This window comes from Pelophylax lessonae (genome assembly GCF_965119305.1).
Source record: "Pelophylax lessonae genome assembly, chromosome: 1".
NCBI lineage: Eukaryota > Metazoa > Chordata > Amphibia > Anura > Ranidae > Pelophylax > Pelophylax lessonae.
This window is the reverse complement of record NC_138768.1, coordinates 560,716,557-560,735,736: the sequence shown is the minus strand read 5'-3', so window position 1 is coordinate 560,735,736 and position 19,180 is coordinate 560,716,557. Positions and strand designations below refer to the sequence as shown.

Sequence of the window (19,180 nt, the reverse complement as noted above, 5' to 3'; positions counted from 1 at the left end):
ACCAAACTAAATTAATTTTTCCACTCTGCACATGTCTAACCAATTTGTAGAGCACAAACAAAACAATCACATTGGTCAAAGCCAAAGTCGTAACAAAGCCACACTCATTCAAAGTCACATCAAGTCGCAGGATAAAGTCACAATGGAAATTGCACAATTTTTAAGTCTCACAAGTGTGAATGGACTCTAAAGGAGAGGTACAATCAGTTAATAACGGGTGTGCCCGGCTTTAAATGTTGAACAATGCAGATTTGATGCAGCAAGTGTGTCTTCTATGTCCTTACTGCTTCCAATTAAGGGAAACACTTAGCTCCCAACTGTTCCTCATTTAGAGGGACTACCCCTTTTCTGAGACCAAATCCCTTTGCCCTTCGTGCGGCCTCAGTTATTGCTCTTTTTGGTTTGATGTGTACATCTCTATACAAAATTGACTATTTTACTACAAAAACTGTTATGCTGCGCTAGACCTTTTTTTTTATCCAACCTTTATATTACTTTTTTTTTTTTAAAAGCCAATATAAAGGAAAAATAGAGGCCAAAAGGCACTTGAGTGGTTTAGTCAACTATTCTTTGAATCTTAGATCTTTGTGGTCTATGTAAGATAGACCACAAAGGGGCTGTGGCATGGACATATCCTTTGCCTAAATACTGTGTGCTAAAACACATCCTTCTGTATCATTTCAGAAAGTACGGAGGTATACATTTCAGCATGCACATCAGTATTTTACACACAGAGGCACAGAGATGACTAGAGCTGCTGGAACTGGAAGTACTGCTAGTGTTGAAATGTACTGCGCATACACTGACACCCTCTGGTGTACAATTGTTTTATTTTTATCATTTAGGCCATCTGTATTGCTCAGTTTTATTTAAAGCCTTACTTATTGTACATGCTACTGTTAAGATTTTATTTTATTTCTGGTTATGTTTTATGGTATCATGTCTGAACATACAAAACACTGTTTACTATACCTAAAATACTAGGGTCGGATCTAGCCTATATCATCTGCGGGTGCAGTGAAGAAAAGTGAGGGGGCCTAATGTCAACAGTTTATGGAAGTCACTGACAGTCTGTCACACAGTATGACAGAGATGCAAGGAACCAGTACTCCCTGTTCACTTGGCATGCTTTTATACCTGGAGTCATGACCTGGGAAACACAAGTACATATCGGATTGTCACTTGGTTGATTAAACAAAATCTGTGCCCCCTTCTATCAAGTGTCCCTATCATAGTCCCCCTTACATAGGGAATCTTCATCAAAGTGCCCTTTACATCAGTGTCCCCATCAGACTGGCTTATCGATCAGTGGACGCCTTCTCAGAGACTGGGGGGTCTAAACTAAAGTCTGGGTGGGGGCACAGCCCACCCCAGCAACCCCCTAGATCTGGGCCTTTTTTAAAACAACCTTTTCAGTTCACTAAGGCTGGGTTCACACTGATGCGTCCGCGGGTCACAGCAGGGGGTCCATAGCGTCCCCGTTCACCGATTCAGGTGCGAATCAGGTCAAAATGTTTGCCTGAATTCACACCTGAAACTGAGCCAAAGTTGCACAGGACCCTTTTCCACTGCTGCCCCAGAGCTGTGTGAACCAGCTCCATTGAGAGCCGGTCACAGTCTCCTGTCATGCGAATTGGACGTGGGGAAACCAGCATCCAATTTGCATCAGTGTGAACCCAGCCTAATGGTTTTATTTATCATATGCCCTGATTTAATTGGTAAGCCTATAATTTACATGCTGATCCTTTAGAATTAGCATAATAAAAAACAAATGGGGTGTATAGAAATAAATAGCCTGATTTAGGTTAAACAGATCCATGTAAATATGAATCATTAAAAGCTAATGGTAACGCAATGAAAATGTATTAACAGAACATTTAAATACTGAGCGGAGCAGAACATCAAATTAGTACGGCAATGGAGAGGTTAAGAAGAGGGGCAATCATATGACTGGTAACATCCAACTGGAATTCTGGAGCAGATGAATTACTTCTGGTCTTGCTTGCCACTGAAAGACAGATCTAAGAAGACTTTAACAAGTTAGCATAGTGCAGCTGGGTGTGTAAGAGACACCACGGGGCAAAGAAGGAGAAATTAGACATGGATGAGTCAAACATCCTGAGGCGCAGAGGACTACAAGTGAGTCTTTTTCAGATTTTGCATGCTCTCTAGTATTCCGTTTTGAAACTAGCAACGCTTAAGAATTAGGCGGCTGTGTCTAATTTTTCCATTGTCTATTTATTGTGCATATGCTATATACTGGAGAATGCATAGTGCCGGTGAAGTTATAATATACAATGGCATGTTTAAATGGGAAAAATGACGTATTTTATTTGCTTTCTATGAGGACATTGGGTTTGATTTTCCTTATGGAGCAGAGAATTTTCTTTTCGTGACATGAATAAAGAGAAGCTGTGTCAAATTCAATCATATAATCGTGTGCAAACAAGAATCATGTTTTTTTTTTGCACAAGATGAATATTCAAAGTGAACATCAGTTCATCCTATTTAGTAAGCTGAGTTAACATTCTTAGCTTATTAACCTCTGTTTTTAAGTAGTTGCACACTGTAACTTTATTGTATTTAAAAGTTAAACAGTTGTCTACAGTATGTGGTTCAAATAGATAGACAATAACAGTAGACTATAAACAGTGGCAAAAAACAAATTATGGTAGTTTTACAGATTTATTTATTAAAGATGTCAAGTTTATTATAAGAGAACCTTTTAAACTGAGTTACCAAAATGTAACTTAGGTATAGCCTTATACCATTAGAATATTATTGGTCATGTAAATCCTCAAAAGCATGATCTCTAATAAGTATTTTTTTTGCTTTCATTTACCTATTTGTAAATGTGTAATTTTGACAATTAATAGTCATTAGTGATCAGTGAGCTCTAACTGCCTAATTGATTAAAAATTGAATAAATCAACATAATAAAGTGGATTAAACCTAGAAAAAAACGTAATCTTATTCATCCATGTTTTTGCAAAGACTTTTGATAAATACGTGGACTTTCTATGACCAGCCTTTGGATAGTAATTGTTTTGTGTAACAATATCCATGCTCACCAGTGACTGATAAAGATTAAAAACAGGCTTGGTTTGGGACAAAATAAATAATTCACTGGTAAGTCTTATTCCCTCTGCTTACTTGTTATCGTGAACAACAAATCTAGTGTATTTGACACCTAAAGCAGATCATTTTTATTCCTCCCTCTGCTTTTATACAATCTAATCATTTTCAGTAATATACATTAAATAAAACAATATAGAGAGCAGCATTGAACAGTATTGGGTTTTTAAGGTGCAAATGACCACAAAAATTAATAAAAGATATATTTTATTGATATTAATTTAAAAAGCATACATGATAGAATACATGGTAAACTTCAACATGCAATAGGCAATTTTCCATATTTGTCTCAACATGTTTCACTGTATCAAGACAGCTTCTTCAGGAGATTATGGGAAATGCTCTCCTAATAGTGGAAACAAGCATTAATCAATGCAACATTTGCAAATTGTCATTCATCAGAAAATTTTCAACAATTCAAATAATATTAAAGATGGCGCTTACATGCATCAAATTTACTGGAAGGGATACATCCTCTCGGCTATAGAGGACCTACTATCTTACAACATGTAGATTTCTGAATACAGAAAGACCTTATGGGAGACACTCCAATAGAGGTGTAAATGTTTGAAGAAGTTGAAAATGTTCTTAATTTTTGTGGTAATTTGCACCTTAAAAACCCAATACTGCTCAATGCTGCTCTCTATATTCAATTAATGAGGGAGTGGTGCAATGTCAGGTTTGCTTGGAACATCCACCCACTAACATGTCCAATATGAAATAAAATAAGTTGATTAAAGGATTGTAAGAGGAGCTTTTAAACTAGGATTTGGGAAGAGGGATTGGTGAAGGATATGTCATCCAGTGAACAAGGGTTAAAGTTGGCACCAAATGAAGAAATGAGAAAATAGGGAACTAGGGAAACTACAGTATCCAAATTCAATGCTGGTACACTTGCTAAATTGAAACATTTAACTTTGTTACAAAAAGAAAAAGGTATGTACACAAGAAGTCTTTCTAAAATTGAAAAGCTAGAACTTCCATTATTTGAGGAGGAGTTTGACTTTGAGGGTGTATCAGAAACCTGGTTAGACAGTTTACATGACTGGGTCGCACATATTCAAGGGCACACTCTGTTTTGGAAAGACAAGGTAGCTAGAACAGGGGGAGGGTTATGCCTGTATGTCAAGAATGAACTGAAAGTGAATGTGAGAAATTACATCCCAAACAAGACTATTGATGGTGCGGGGTCTTTATGATTGGATTTTCAAAGGAAAGAAACAAATTATAAATGCATTGTGGGTGTATGCTTTATGCTGTCTATCCTCAAGGTTCATAATGTCTTTACCATATTGTAGGATAATTTAGTGGAATAAAATGAAATGCTTTGTTTAATCTGTTCATCTAAATGTGCAAATTTCTAAATGTTAGATTGTCTATAAATATCAGGAACGATAGACGTGGGGTTTGTCAAGAACACAAAATTTCAGAAGAGACAACTTAAATGGGTTGTAAAGTCAGAAGGTTTTCTTTATCTTAATGCATTCTATGCATTAAGATAAAAAAACCTTCTGTATGCAACAGCCTTCCCAATACTTACCTGAGCCCCCTCTTGATCCAGCGATGTCCACGACTGTCTCAGCCGCCCAGGACTGGGACCGAGCCCCCCCCCCCCCATTGGCTAAGACACAGAAGCGGCACCATTGGCTTTGGCTGCTGTCAATCAAAGTCAGTTAGTCAGTGAGGAGAGAGAGGGGGCAGGGCCGAAACCAAAGCTCCGTGTCTGAATGGATACACAGCTGTACATTGGCTCGGGTGTCCCCCCCATACCAAGCTGCTTGCTGTGGGGGCACTCAAAGGGAGGAGCCAGGAGAGCCAAAGAGGAACCCAAGAAGAAGAGGATCCTGGGCTGCTCTGCGCTAAACCAACTGCACAGAGGACGTAAGTATAACATGTTTGTTATTTTTATTGAAAAAAAATGAGACTTCTTCATTCCCTTTAAATAAGCTGTGCTTTTTACTGTATGATACTAAATGGGACCAAATCTTCACAAGAACACGGAACACAAGTGGGAGCATTTTTAACCTTTTTAATACAGGGAACTTTCACCCCCTTCCTGCCCAGACCAATTTTCAGCTTTTAGTGCTCTCATACTTTGAATGACAATTATTCAAGTTATTTCTCATACACAGCATATGCGTACTGCAATTACACCCCAAAATACATTCTGCTACTCCTTTTGAGTATGGCGATACCATATGTATGAGACTTTCACAGCCTGGTCACATAGGGAGGTCCAACATACAGGGAGCACCATCAGGCGTTCTAGGGACATAAATTACATATATATTATTATAATTTCCTGACTACCTATCACATTTTTGAAGGCCCTGGAGCACCAGGACAATGGAAACTCCCACAAAATGACCTAATTTTGGGAAGCAAATTGGAGCACACCTCAATGTAAATTCTATGAGGCATGGGCTGCAGATAGGTACTCAGGTACTCTGATGGGCTGCAGATAGGTACTCTGATGGGTTGCAGACAGGCATAATGAGTCTTTTGAACATGTCATTTTTTTGGGGGGCCCTCCCGGCAAGTGGAGCCTCTGGCCAACTGTCCAGCATGCCCATTCACAGGGCCATCTTACTGAATGGGCACGCTGGGAAGTTGCCCGGGGGCCCCACTTGCCCAGGGGGGCCCCACCTGCCCAGCAACCCAGCCAAGCATTAGTCCCGATTCCCGTGTGCATCCCACCACCAAACTTAGCAGGTGGCAAGCACCTGTTGGCCCTGCGCTGCTGTCAGGTCACTTGGGCCGTGGAGGGGGAGCCCACAACTACAGGAAGCACCAAGCCTATTTCTGACACATGTTGTTTACATTCAAGTTTTCTAGAAAATTACCTAGAACCCCCCAAAGATATATATTCTATATATATATATATATATATATATATATATATATATATATATACATATAATATGATTTTTAAAAATGGCAGTCATTGCAATATTTTTTGTCACGCGGTATTTGCGCAGCAGTCTTTCAAACGCAATTTTTTGGGAAAAAATAAATTTTGCTTAATTTAAAAAAAAAACGAAACAGTAAAGTTAGCCCAATTTTTTTCTAAATTGTGAAATATGATGTCACGCCGAGTAAATAGATACCTAGCATGTTACGGTTTAAAATTGCGCACACTCGTGGAATGGCCACAAAGTACTGTACTTTAAAATCTCCGTAGGCGGCGCTTTAAAAATGGTAACGGTTACCAGTTTAGAATTACAGAGGACATATTTTCCTAGAATTTTTGCTCTCACTCTGGCGATTGTGCCGATACCTCACATGTGTGATTTGAACACCGTTTACATTTGCGGGTGGGCGCAATATACATATGCATTTTCTTTGGTGCGCAAGCTCAAGGCAGCGGGGCGCTTTAAAAAAAAAATTTCCTATTTATTTATTTGTTATTTTAACACTGTGTAAAAAAAAACAAAAAACATCCCTTGTGATAGTAATAGGCAGTGACAGATATTCTATATGGAGGGATCTGGTGTCAAACCCCTCGACTGCACTTCAAAGTATTCAAAACACCGAAATTGGCATTTTTGGATACTGAAAGTTTTTTAAAATCGGTGGCGTTGGTAGCCGAGTAACCCGGAAGTGACGCTGTGACGTCACTTCCAGGTTACATAATCGGAGACCCGATTGAAGCAGAGTCCAGCTTTGTTTGGGACTCTAACCAGCCGAATGGTTGCTCGAGTCTACCGGTTGGAAGGGAAACCCGGGCAGAGCCACGGGAGGGGGGGACGTCCCCTTCATTGGGATAACGGCCGAGCGGCTGCTGGGCCTCATCACTTGTTAAATTCAGAAAGCTGACTGCCGGCTCCATAAAAACGATACCAGGGTGATGCCTCTACTCAGACTCTGAGTAAGAGGCAGGTCCTTGAAACAAATATCTGTTTGTGAGTACTAATTTGCACTTCTTTTTAATAAAGACATTTTATTTGAGGTAATGCGCTAGGCCGGCGCGCCCTCTGTTTTTTCTTGTTCCTAGTGTAGCACCCTCCTAGTCAGGTGCTAGATAGCAGGTATAGTTTTTGGCTTTCTCTGCTTAACAGGAAAGCAGTAGGTAAAGCATTTAAACTCTCTGCTTATCAGGGAGCTGGATCTACTAGTTAGGCCTGCTCTATGTGTTCCATGTGTGATTCATGTGGGCTGAGGGAGTGTCCCCACTGTATCCAATGGAGAGGTAAACTGGACAATGGAGGAAACCCAGCCAATGACACACAGGCTTTGATACCGTCCCATGGGTTTGGCACAGAAAAAGGTGCATCATGGGATAGGGTATAAAAGCCAGAAACACATGAGGCAGGGGGTCTTTGGGCAGGAAGCCAGGTCCCGGAAGGAGGGTGAGGTCTCCTCTTCTGTAGCTGTGGATGGTGGTCACAGGCAGTCGGCCTTGTGAATCCGAGTGTGTGGCTGGAGCCAGAGGTCCAGGAGAAGCTGACTGGTGGAGTTGGAGGTGAATCTGGAAAAACAGTGTCAGTGAGTACAGAGGAACTTGCCTCGGGGTCTGCCCAGGAAGGGGACCACTCCAGAGGATATAGTCAGTGGACGGGTGTCAGCAGACACAGTGAGAGAGATAAGGAGGGTGCCGAGTTTAGAACAATGAAGAGAATTTCAAGCAGGAATACTTAAAATATCTTTAGTAGCGGAGTGAAGCAGTGGCCTTGCCGCATCCTAAAGTCACTTGTCCTCAATACTGTGAATAATTATTTGTTGGAGTATCCCACTCATCCCTTCTCCTATCCAAGTTCTAAATAAAACTACAAAACAACATCCCCTGGACTGATTATTGACTGAGCCAAGGGCTTAAAGTGATAAGTTTCTGCAAGCAGTTGCTACGGGTAACCCAGGGGAATCCAGAAAGTGATATATCCAGTAGTCCTCTAGGGGGCAGTGCTACACTAGTATATCCTGACATCCCCACTCTTGGGAGGGCAGCAAGGTGAGCGGAGTGTTGTTTTGGAGATTAAGGCCTCTAGCTGCAGGCATCACCCCGGTACAACCACTTCTTCAAACTGACGTACAGGTACGTCGGTTTGCAGGAAGTGCTTAACATGGTTTTAAATGCTATGTGCAAAGTAAAATTCTATATTTACATAATTGGGTATTCAAAGTAAACACAGCTTTACATATTTTCTCTCCTGTTGTACAGATCTGATTGTTTCATATACCCAGGTAAAACCATGCTTCCTCAACAACTGGTCATAATTCCCTCACTGGATAGCCCTATTAGCTGCCTCCCACTCAACATCCCTCGACTGAAAAATTGAAGGAGCTGAGAGGAGAATTGTTGGCAAAAAACAGTTGCATTCATTAATTTAAAGACTTAACATAAAGTTTTGGCTAGAATTCTCCTTGAACTCTTGTGCTCTGAGGTTATTGAGGCTAAGTAATGAGTCATTTGCATGCCTAAATATTTGATAGGGCATATAAGGCTTTCATTTGGTGCACCATTTAATAAAACCCTCCTCTGTTTTTTTTTATAGACTAAATGCTTAAAAATTAATTTCCTATTTATTTTTAATACTGCAACTGCAATCTGATAATTATAGCATTAAACAGATGGCACAGCAGATGAACACTAAGGCTCCGTTCACATCTAGGCGTTGCTATTTTTACAGGCGTTTTCCTGGCGTTTTTGCAGCATTTTTGTGCAGGCGTTTTGAGTTGGCAAGTGACAAATGAAAGCAGTAAAATGCCTGTATACTGCCAAAAAAGAAGCTCATTTACTTTTTTTTCCTATAAAAATAACAAATATGTTATACTTACCTCCTCTGTTGCAGTGGATTTGCACAGTGCAGCCCACATCCTCCTCTTTCCGGGTCCCTCTTCTGTGATCCTGGCCCATCCCGCCTGTTAAGTGCCCCCACAGCAAGCAACTTGCTATGGGGGCACCTGAGCTGAGTTACAGCTCCCTGTGTCCATTCAGACACAGAGCCCAGCCCCGCCTGCTCTCTCTCCTTATTGGCTAGCTGACTTTAAATGACAGCAGCTGCAGCCAATGGAACCACTGCTGTGTCTCAGCCAGTCAGGAGGGAGAATCTCAGGTGGCTGAGACACTCGTGGACATCGCTGGACAGAGAGGGAACTTAGGTAAGTGTTAGGGGGGCCAAGGGGGGCTGCTTCACACAGAAAGTTTTTATTTTAATGCATAGACAGCATTAAGATAAAAAAAAACCTGACTTTACAACTTCTCAGAACGCTGAGATGTTAACAGGGGCCATTGAAATTAATGGGATTAGTCTTCATGGACGTTTTTTACAGCTAAGACTAAGCAGAAAATCACCCCAAAAATGTCTAGATGTGAGTGGAGACTGAACGAAGGTGTTCATCTGCAGGTTGAAATTTTTCAGTTTTTCCAGTGAAGCTTCCAACCTGTATGCGATCTGATAATAGTAAATATATAATTGGAACACTGTGGTTCCTGATCATCAATGATAACCTGAGCTGGTATTAAAGTGGTAGTAAAGCTTAAAAAAACAACAAAAAAAAACCCCTGCAAGGTAAAGACATAATGTGCTAGTATGCATAGCATTCTAGCACATAATGAAAGACTTACCTTGAAACAAAGCCCTCCAGCAGCGCACTGTCATCACTGCAGAGGCTTCCATTTTCACCTGGTCCAGCTCCAGGCTCGCATGCTGCAGCCACTTGAATGGGTGAGCCGCGATGACACCACTCCCGAGCATTGCCGTGGCACATGGCTCTGAAAGAATGGCATGGGCATGCCGTTCCTTCAGAGTGCATGCAGCGGTGCCATCACCAGGTGCTGCTCTCTACAATATCTCCTAATTGGTGCACGTTTAGGAAATATCCATTTAACCTACAGGTGAGCTTTATTATAAGCATATCTCCTAAGTTAAAATCAAAAGACAGACTTTACTACCACTTTAAGAGCCAGCAGCCACACAAAGTTGCAGGTGCTGGTTCATAAAAGGAGCATATTACAAATGTATTTCAAGAGTGGCTCATTAGGTTGGGGAATTCTTATAGCAGGCAGGAAAGAGTTTGACAACAGACTGAAAGATACGTATTTTATGCTAAACTTAACATAAAAATTCTTGCTGGCCACGTAAACTGATCACTTATGAGCTGTAATTTTTGCAGTTTAGGGTTCAGAATTGAAAGGGGTGCTGATTACTGATTAGCACACTTTTATTACACATGTTTCATTGCAATATTCATAAATACAGTCACTGAATAACTACATGCTCCAAGTTTTATACATATTTAATAATGATAAACTTAACAACCCACTGGAACCTCTTCTTTTTTCAGAAAATTAGCTACTTATTTTTAATGTATAAGATGTTTTATGGCTGTATAAAAAAAATAAGCATAGGTTGGCATCAAATCAAAATACGTAGGTTGCTTATTATTGGATTTTGTAAAAGCTTATGTAACAAGCAGTGATGTCAACTTTTTTTTACGTCCTGTGATTTGATATTCCCACTACAGAACAATATTATAATTTAGGCTCTATGCCAACTTCATATTTTATCCTCATTTAATATGTTATAAAACGTTTAGGGTTCACCTTCCCTGTCCTGCTTTTGCATTGCTATGAGTTTTTTTTTTTACCAATGTGTGAATGAAATTCAGTTCTGTCACATACTTAATTTTTAATTGTTGCTTTTATACTCGCTTAGCAATTTGTGAAATCTCTCACATTTTGAATTTAGAAATTTTTTGATATCTCAATTTTCAGTTTACAAACTTTATTTAAGAATAGAGATTCAGGATTGCATATTTGCACATATTTAATATTGGAAGCTAATAGTCTTTCTATTCTTCCTTTAACCACTTTACCACCGGGGGATTTTGTGGTCTTACGTCCAGGCCACTTTTTGCGATTCGGCACTGTGTGACTTTAACTGACAATTGCGCGGTCATGCAACTCCGTGCCCAAACAAAATATACGTCCTTTTTCTCTTACGTCCTCCGACAGTCGCCGCCTCTTCATATTCGTCACAATGGGGTATTAGACTTTGCTCCGTAGGAGTAGCTAGGCAACAGAATATGTCAATATTAAAGCTTTTAACATATCCCACCCCCAGGGGGTGGTCCCCTCAGTCTATACCCTCCTGCTTCCTGTTCCATACCTCAGTTTCAATGTCTAGCTTTCAGGAGTTAGCTGGCTGTTTCTGTGCTGGGGCATTTTGTCTCAGCCTTTATCTTCTTTTTGATTTTATTTGAGTTTTTTTTTCTCTTTCTTTACTTAGCTGTTACTTTTGTCAGCATTAGTTAGTTCTTCTGATGAAGAGGATCGTGTGGGCTGGGTCTCGGGCTGGCCCCCCTGGTCGCAGGTTGTGGGCCAGTGGCTTCCCAGCCTGCCATCGAGCGTTCAGTCAGGTATTTTTCCTGGCACATGTGAACGACCCATCCCTGTTCGCTGCAGGGATGCTATGGTGAGGTGGCTACCACACTGGACGCCATGCGCTTTCGCACCGCAGTCCTCCTGCGTCCTGGCTGCGACTCTCCCTGTCTCATGTGCAGTGGCTTGATCGCTTGTGCGGGTTCCCCACGCCACTCAGCAGGTAAGTGTACTCTGTGTGGGGACCTGTCTGTTTAGTGGGTGTCAGTCTGGGACTGTGTAACCCTGCATGTCTGTTCACACTATGGGTCTCCCTGTCTGGATGCTGCTGTGGGCTGCAAGGAGGGGGGCTGTGATACACTGTTCTGTGTGCATAACTGTGTGATTTCTCTGTGTGACATGCTATGTGTTGTAGGACATGCTGTGGATCATGTTTTCTGCAACATGCGGTGGCCGCTGCTGCGGTCCGCCATTTTAATGATGACTAAAGGCAATGAGGGCTTCTTCTATAGCTGGGAGCGGCGTTTTTGGCGCCAAGCGCCGCCATTTTGGCGGCGATCGCTCCGACCTCATGTAGCACTGTATTTACCTCCTCCCCCGGTGGCCATTTTTTTGTAGCCTTCCATAGGCTTTATAGGAGCGGCTTCTATTGCATCACTTCCTTTTCCCTGGGCACACCGATCGATACAGCAGCAGCAGTGTTCTCTCCAGGTTTTTTATCCTCCTTAGTCCTGTTTTCCTTGCCTGTGTTTGTAGTTTTCCCTGTGGGGGTCGCATTGTGCAGGTGTGTGTGTGCGGTGGGCTGCGCTAGCCGCGTTTTTAAAGGGGCAGTTACCCTTTTTTTCTCCTGCACACTTCTGGGGGCATGGATTCTCAGGAAAGCAAATTTCCTCCCACCTTACTGGGTGGACAAGGGGCTGCTGCTGTTTCCCCTGAGGGGGGCGATTTGGCCACCGTTGTGGCTAACCTGGCTGCTCAGGTGCAGATGCTTGTGGCTGCTCAATCCACTAAAAGGCCCAGAGTTTCAATCTCCTCTGATTCAGAGGGCGAAGGTGATGGGGCTGCTATGGCTGGGGTCCCTTTGTCAGGGTCCCGTTCGTCCCTGGACTTTGCAGGGTCAGAGGGGGATGCAGTGGTTGAGGGGGTTGATGATTCTCCCCCTGGCTCGTCTGAAGAGCTTGCAATCATGGATGAATTGGTCGCTTCTATCAAACAAACGCTGCATTTACAGGATGAACCATGTCCACCTGCCGTTCTGGCTTCTTATGGGACACAGCGGAGGCGCAAAACATCACAGGTTTTTCCTTGCACTGAGGATTTTCAGCGCGCTGTTAGTGAACAATGGCGCAATCTCAAAAAGCCTTTTGCTGTGCCAAGTAGGTTCAAGCTGCGTTATCCCTTCACACCCGCCACTGATGAACGTTGGTGTGTACCACCTCCGGTGGATCACGCGGTGGCGGTTTTGAATAAATCCACTGCGATTCCGGCAGAGGATACCCCGGTGTTCCGGGACGCTACGGACAGGAGACTGGAGTCTCTCGCCCGTCATACTTACTCGGTTACCGGTTCCATGTTCAAAGCTATTTTTGCTTCCCTTCTGGCAGCTCAGGCTGTTGCGGATTGGACGCAGGTACTCAGGCGCGTCCTGGTGACTGATTCTGCCCCGCCAACGACGTTGGCTATGGTGGATCAGATCCATCAGGGTGTCATGTATTTGTGTGATGCGGAATTGGATGTAATTCCTTTGGCTGCACGTGTGCACAGCGTGGCGGTGTTGACACGCCGTTTGATTTGGCTGAAATGTTGGTCTGTGGACCAATCGTCTCGCAAGACCTTGGCTAATTTGCCCTATTCAGGATCTCGCCTTTTTGGCGACTCCCTGGATACGCTGATTAAGGGGATCTCTGGGGGTAAGAGCACGCTCTTGCCCCAATCTCACAAGGCTAAGGGCGCTCAAGGTAAGAAGCACGCTTCATTTAGGCCCCCGCAGGGGTCCTTTCGTGCCTTTCGGTCGCACTATAAGGGCAAGCCCTTCAAGGGTCAAGGCTCCCAAAAGAAACCGTGGGCAGGTAAGCAGAAGTCCAGCCAGTCCGGATCCGCTGCCCATAACAACGCGGCCTGAAGGGACGCCCTCACCCAGTTCTGGGGTGGGGGGACGTTTGCTCGGTTTTCTTCAACCCTGGCTGGCCCGCGTTCGGGACAGGTGGGTTCAGGAGATCGTTCGGTCTGGATACAAGATCGAGTTCCTCTCTCGGCCGGCGAACAGGTTTTTTCCCTCAAACCTTCAACTGTCTCCGGAGCGTTTGCGGGATCTGCACCTGGCGGTGCAGGACCTGCGGGCTCAGGGAGTGGTGGTTCCGGTGCCTCATCGGAACAAGTTTCGGGGATTTTATTCAAATCTGTTCACTGTGCCCAGAAAGGAGGGCAAGGTTCGTCCAATTCTGGACTTAAAAGCTCTGAATCGCTTTGTGCGGGTTCGCAAGTTCCGCATGGAATCCCTGCGCTCGGTGGTGGCTACCCTGGTTCCAGGAGAATTCATGGCCTCCATCGACTTGAAGGATGTGTACCTACACATCTCCATTTTCGAGGGTCACCTAAAGTGCCTTCGATTTGCCATTGCGGAGGATCATTATCAATTTGTGGCGTTACCCTTCGGTCTCGCTTCGGCTCCGCGGGTTTTCACCAAGGTGCTTGCGCCGGTTCTGGCCTTATTGAGAGCCCAGGGTATCTCAATCCTGGGGTATCTGGACGACATTCTGGTCCGGTCTGCGACCAGTCAGGGTCTGATGACAGACCTGTCCGTCACGATGCAAACTCTGCAGGAGTTTGGTTGGACGATAAACTTCCCAAAATCGACGCTGTGCCCGTCGGTTCGTCTTCCCTATCTGGGTATGATTCTGGATTCGGTTCAGGCAAAAGTCTTCCTGCTGGAAGACACGCTCAAGACGCTTCAGGACGAAGTCAGGTCCCTTCGGGACGTTCCGTGCTCGTCCCTCCGGACGGGCATGAGGTGTTTGGGTTTGATGGTCTCGGCTTTCGAGGCGATTCCCTTCGCCCAGTTTCCCACGAGGGATCTCCAGGCGGAGATCCTGTCCAGGTGGGACGGGCGACCACAATCTCTGGATCTTCAGATCTCGTTGAGTCTTCGTACGAGAAGGAATCTTCTATGGTGGCTGCAGTCCCCGGCGGTGTCGGGGGGCAAGTCTTTTCGTCCGTTTTCATGGACGGTGATCACCACGGATGCCAGCCTGTCGGGCTGGGTTGGTGTTCTGGGCGTTCTGTCCGCCCAGGGTACTTGGTCGGAGGAGGAATCCTCCCTTCCGATCAACATTCTGGAATTGAGGGCGATAAATCTTTGCCTTCAACGTTGGACGGACAGGCTACAGGGCTGTCCGGTTCGGGTTCAGACGGACAATGCCACAGCGGTGGCCTACATCAACCACCAGGGGGGCACCAGGAGTGCCCGAGCGGCTCGGGAAGTGGCCGACATTCTGTCTTGGGCCGAGACACACGTCCCGGCGATGATGGCAGTTCACATTCCGGGGGTGGAGAACTGGCAGGCGGATTATCTGAGCCGTCAGACTCTGGACCAGGGGGAATGGTCGCTCCACCCGGAGGTTTTCCAGATGTTGTGCGCGAAGTGGGGTCTTCCGGATGTGGACCTGTTCGCGTCTCGTCTGAACAGCAAGGTGGGAAGGTTCGTGGCAAGGACGCGCGATCCTCGGGCAGACGCGTCAGACGCGTTAGTGGCTCAGTGGCATCAGTATCGGCTGATGTATGCATTCCCACCAATTCAGTTGCTGTCCCGGTTCCTTTGCAGGTTGTCCTCGGAACCAAGAACGGTAATTCTGGTGGCGCCGGACTGGCCCCGCCGGTCTTGGTACGCAGACCTTGTGAATCTGGCGGTCGACGCTCCATGGCGTCTGCCTCTTCGGGAAGATCTTCTGTCTCAAGGACCGATATTCCATCCTGCTTTACAGTCGCTGGCTTTGACGGCCTGGCTGTTGAGACCGAGGTCCTGAAGGATAGGGGTCTCTCTCCGGAGGTCATTCATACTTTGATCAATGCTAGAAAGGCCTCTTCGGGGAAGATATACTACCGTACTTGGAAGGCCTACTTTACCTGGTGTGAGTGCAGGGGGTACTCTCCTCGCTCATATTCGGTTTCGAGAGTGTTGGCTTTCCTTCAAACGGGCGTGGACCAGCGTTTGGCGTTGGCCACGATTAAGGGTCAGATTTCTGCTCTGGCCGTTTTTTCAGCGCCCTGTGGCGTCTAATTCTCTGGTTAGCTCCTTTGTTCAAGGGGTGCTTCTCTTTTTGTCCTTCCTGAGGGACCTCGGAAGGGCATGGCGGCGTCGGCTTCTACCATCGCCAAATGGATCAGACAGACCATTGAGCAGGCATATGCTTTGAAGGGGAAGGTTCCTCCTATGCCTGTGAAGGCGCACTCTACCAGATCTCTGAGTACGTCTTGGGCCTGTCATCATCGGGCCTCTGTGGCCCAGGTGTGTAAGGCGGCGACTTGGTCGTCCGTTCACACTTTCTCAAAGTTCTACAAAGTGGATGTTCAGGCATCGGCAGATGCTTCCTTTGGCCGCAAGGTTCTTAGTGCGGCAGTACCTTAAGGTCCCTTGTTTTTTTGGGCCCTTGGCTGTTTGGGATGTTTTTTATCCCTAGGTTATTTGTTCTTCCTGGGTTGTTGCTCCTGTTGAGCAAGCTTTTTTTCATGTTGCCCAGTTGGTTTCCTTCCCTTGGTAAGGTTACTTTCTCTGATGTGGAGACTGCGTTGCCTTTGGGGCGGCTGCGTTTCCCACCCCTCATGTTTGCACTGCTTTGGGACGTCCCCATTGTGACGAATATGAAGAGGCGGCGACTGTCGGAGGACGTAAGAGAAAACGGAATTTTTGTAAAATCTTACCTGTAAAATTCCTTTCTCTGAGTCCTCCGACAGTCGCCGCCCCCGCCCCTCTTTTGGGGTTTGTGTATGTACTCTACTGCTATTCTACTGAAACTGAGGTATGGAACAGGAAGCAGGAGGGTATAGACTGAGGGGACCACCCCCTGGGGGTGGGATATGTTAAAAGCTTTAATATTGACATATTCTGTTGCCTAGCTACTCCTACGGAGCAAAGTCTAATACCCCATTGTGACGAATATGAAGAGGCGGCGACTGTCGGAGGACTCAGAGAAAGGAATTTTACAGGTAAGATTTTACAAAAATTTTGTTTTTTCCCACAAACAGAGCTTTCTTTTGGTGCTAATTTAATCACCATTGCGCTTTTTATTTTTTGCGATATTAATAAAAAAATGCAAAAATTTTGAAAAAATAACAATATTTTTCTAATTTGACAGTTAAAAAATATCCAATATATTAAATTTTTGTCATATATTTAGGCCAAAATGTATTTAGCTACATGTCTTTGACAAAAAAATTCTCAATGAGCTTATTTTTAACAGCTTTAAGACCGGAAGATTTTACCCCATTGCTGACCAGGCAATATTTTGCGATTCGGCACTGCGTTACTTTAATGGACAATTGTGTAATCTTACGATGCTGTACCCGAATTAAATGTATGGCTTTTTTTCCACACACATAGAGCTTTCTTTTGGTGGTATTTTATCACCTATGCGATTTTTACTTTTTGCGCTATAAACAAAAATAGCAACAATTTTGAAAAAATAACAATATTTTTCATATTTTTTTATATGAAATCCCCCCCCCCCCCCAAAAAAAATGTAAAAATCTAATTTTTTAACATTTTAGGCCAATTTGTTTTCTGCTACATATTTTTAGTAAAAAAAAAATCGCAATAAGCGTATTGTTATTGGTTTGCGCAAAAGTTATCGCAGCTACTAACTACGGGAAATTTATGTCATTTTTATTGTTTTTTTTTAACTAGTAATGGCGGCGATCTGGCGGCGATCTGCGATTTTTTTTTTTGCGGGACTGCGACATAGCGGTGGACAGATCGGACCCTTGACTGACATTTTTTACACTTTTGGGGGTACCAGTGACATTACTACAGTAATCAGTGCTATAAATATGCACTGTTACTGTAATGATGACACTGGCAGGGAAGGGGTTAATATTTATTGGTGATCAAGGGGTTAATGTATGCCTGGTGCTTACTAACGTGTGTGGGGGAAGGGAACTATGAGACACAGGGACAGATCGCAGGTTCAGCTATGCCGAATCCTGCAATCTGACCCTGCCTGTCACTTAGGAGATCCGCCCGCTTTGTTTACACAAGCGGGCGGATTTCCACACTCGATCCCCGATGATCGGGGAAGAGCGGAGGTAATCACCGCCTCTCTTCCCCTGGCCCGACTCCCGCTGTGACTGAAAACGGCAGGAGCGAGCCTCCGGTGGCGCCGCCCACAAGGGGAGGAGTCCAGCAACGTAGGTCTACGTCGCTGGACGATATCGAGCCACATTGCCGCAGTACGGTCAACGTGACCGGTCGGCAAGTGGTTAAAGCTGAAGTTTAATAGGAAAACCTTTTTTTTCTCTACAATTCCAGTAACATTACTTATCTGCACAAAAATTTATTTGAGTGTTTTTTTACTTAAAATTAAAATATAATAAACATTTGCACAATTATTACGACATAAAAAATTGCAACTACCAGTCAGAAAAAGGGCCTAACACACTTCTGCCATCTCTTCTTAGAAAACTCCTGCAAGCCATTCTCCTTTTTAGGAACTTAGCATTAAATTTTATATTCCTCCAAATTATATCTTGCATTATCTCCAAGCAACTGGCTACTGTGGCTCATCATTGGATCTGAGTACAAATATCCTGGATACCTTGGCAACATCAACCCAGGTATCCACATACGGCATTTACACCTCCCTGAATAATCTGAGCATGCTCATTGGAACACTTAAATGTAGTCAAATGGGCATTGGATTTCCCAACACAAAAAATTTGACAACCTTTTAACAGGATACCACTTTATCCACAAAGTCCTTAATAACGAATCCTGGGGGGGGGGGTTACCTTAGTACAAAAAAAATATTACACAGAGGCTATTTAGCTTATCTTTTGAAAAGACCAGAGTCAAAATAAGTAAATTCCTAAGCTAAATGAGCTCAGGTCCATCCTGTTTCCACTGATCATCACTTGAGATGTTTCTACAACTTGATTTAAGTCCACCTGTGCTAAATTCAGTTGATTGGACATTATTTGGAAAGGCACACACCTGTCTATATAAGGTCCCATAGTTAACAGAGCATGTCAGAGCACAAACCAAGCCATGAAGTCCAAGGAATTGTCTGTAGACCGGATTGTATCGAGGCACAGATCTAGGTAAGGGTACATAAAATTTTCTGCAGCATTGAATGTCCCAATGAGCACGGTGGCCTTCATCATTCGTAAATCGAAGAAGTTCCAAACCACCAGGACTCTTCCTAGAGTGGGCCACCCAGCCAAACTGAGCAATTGGGGGAGAAGGGCCTTAGTCAGGGAGGTGACCAAGAACCCAATAGTCACTCTGACAGAGCTCCAGTATTTATCTGTGGCGAGAGGAGAACCTTCCAGAAGAACAACCATCTCTGCAGCACTCCACTACTCTACCAATCAGTCCTGTATGGTAGAGTGGCCAGACGAAAGCCACTTGTAACGCTCCTGCGTTTTTGTAGTAGGCTGGATTTGCAGCTGCAGAATCTCCACTCAGTAGTCATGTAGAGATGTGTTGAATAACCAGATCCAACTCTCCAGACTCAT

The 19,180-nt window shown here is 44.2% G+C and overlaps 1 protein-coding gene across 4 annotated transcripts in view; it reads left to right on the top strand.

The window, feature by feature from the left end:
• Positions 1-2,016: 2,016 nt before the first annotated feature.
• The window catches only part of MAST3 (microtubule associated serine/threonine kinase 3), a 365,799-nt gene continuing 348,635 nt past the window's right edge, over positions 2,017-19,180 (top strand). For all 4 annotated transcript variants that reach the window (XM_082260641.1, XM_082260640.1, XM_082260635.1 and 1 more), the window contains exon 1: positions 2,017-2,139. In XM_082260641.1, coding sequence (XP_082116767.1) covers positions 2,101-2,139 — 39 coding nt within the window. In that variant the 5' untranslated portion in view covers positions 2,017-2,100. The remainder of the gene's footprint in view (positions 2,140-19,180) is intronic.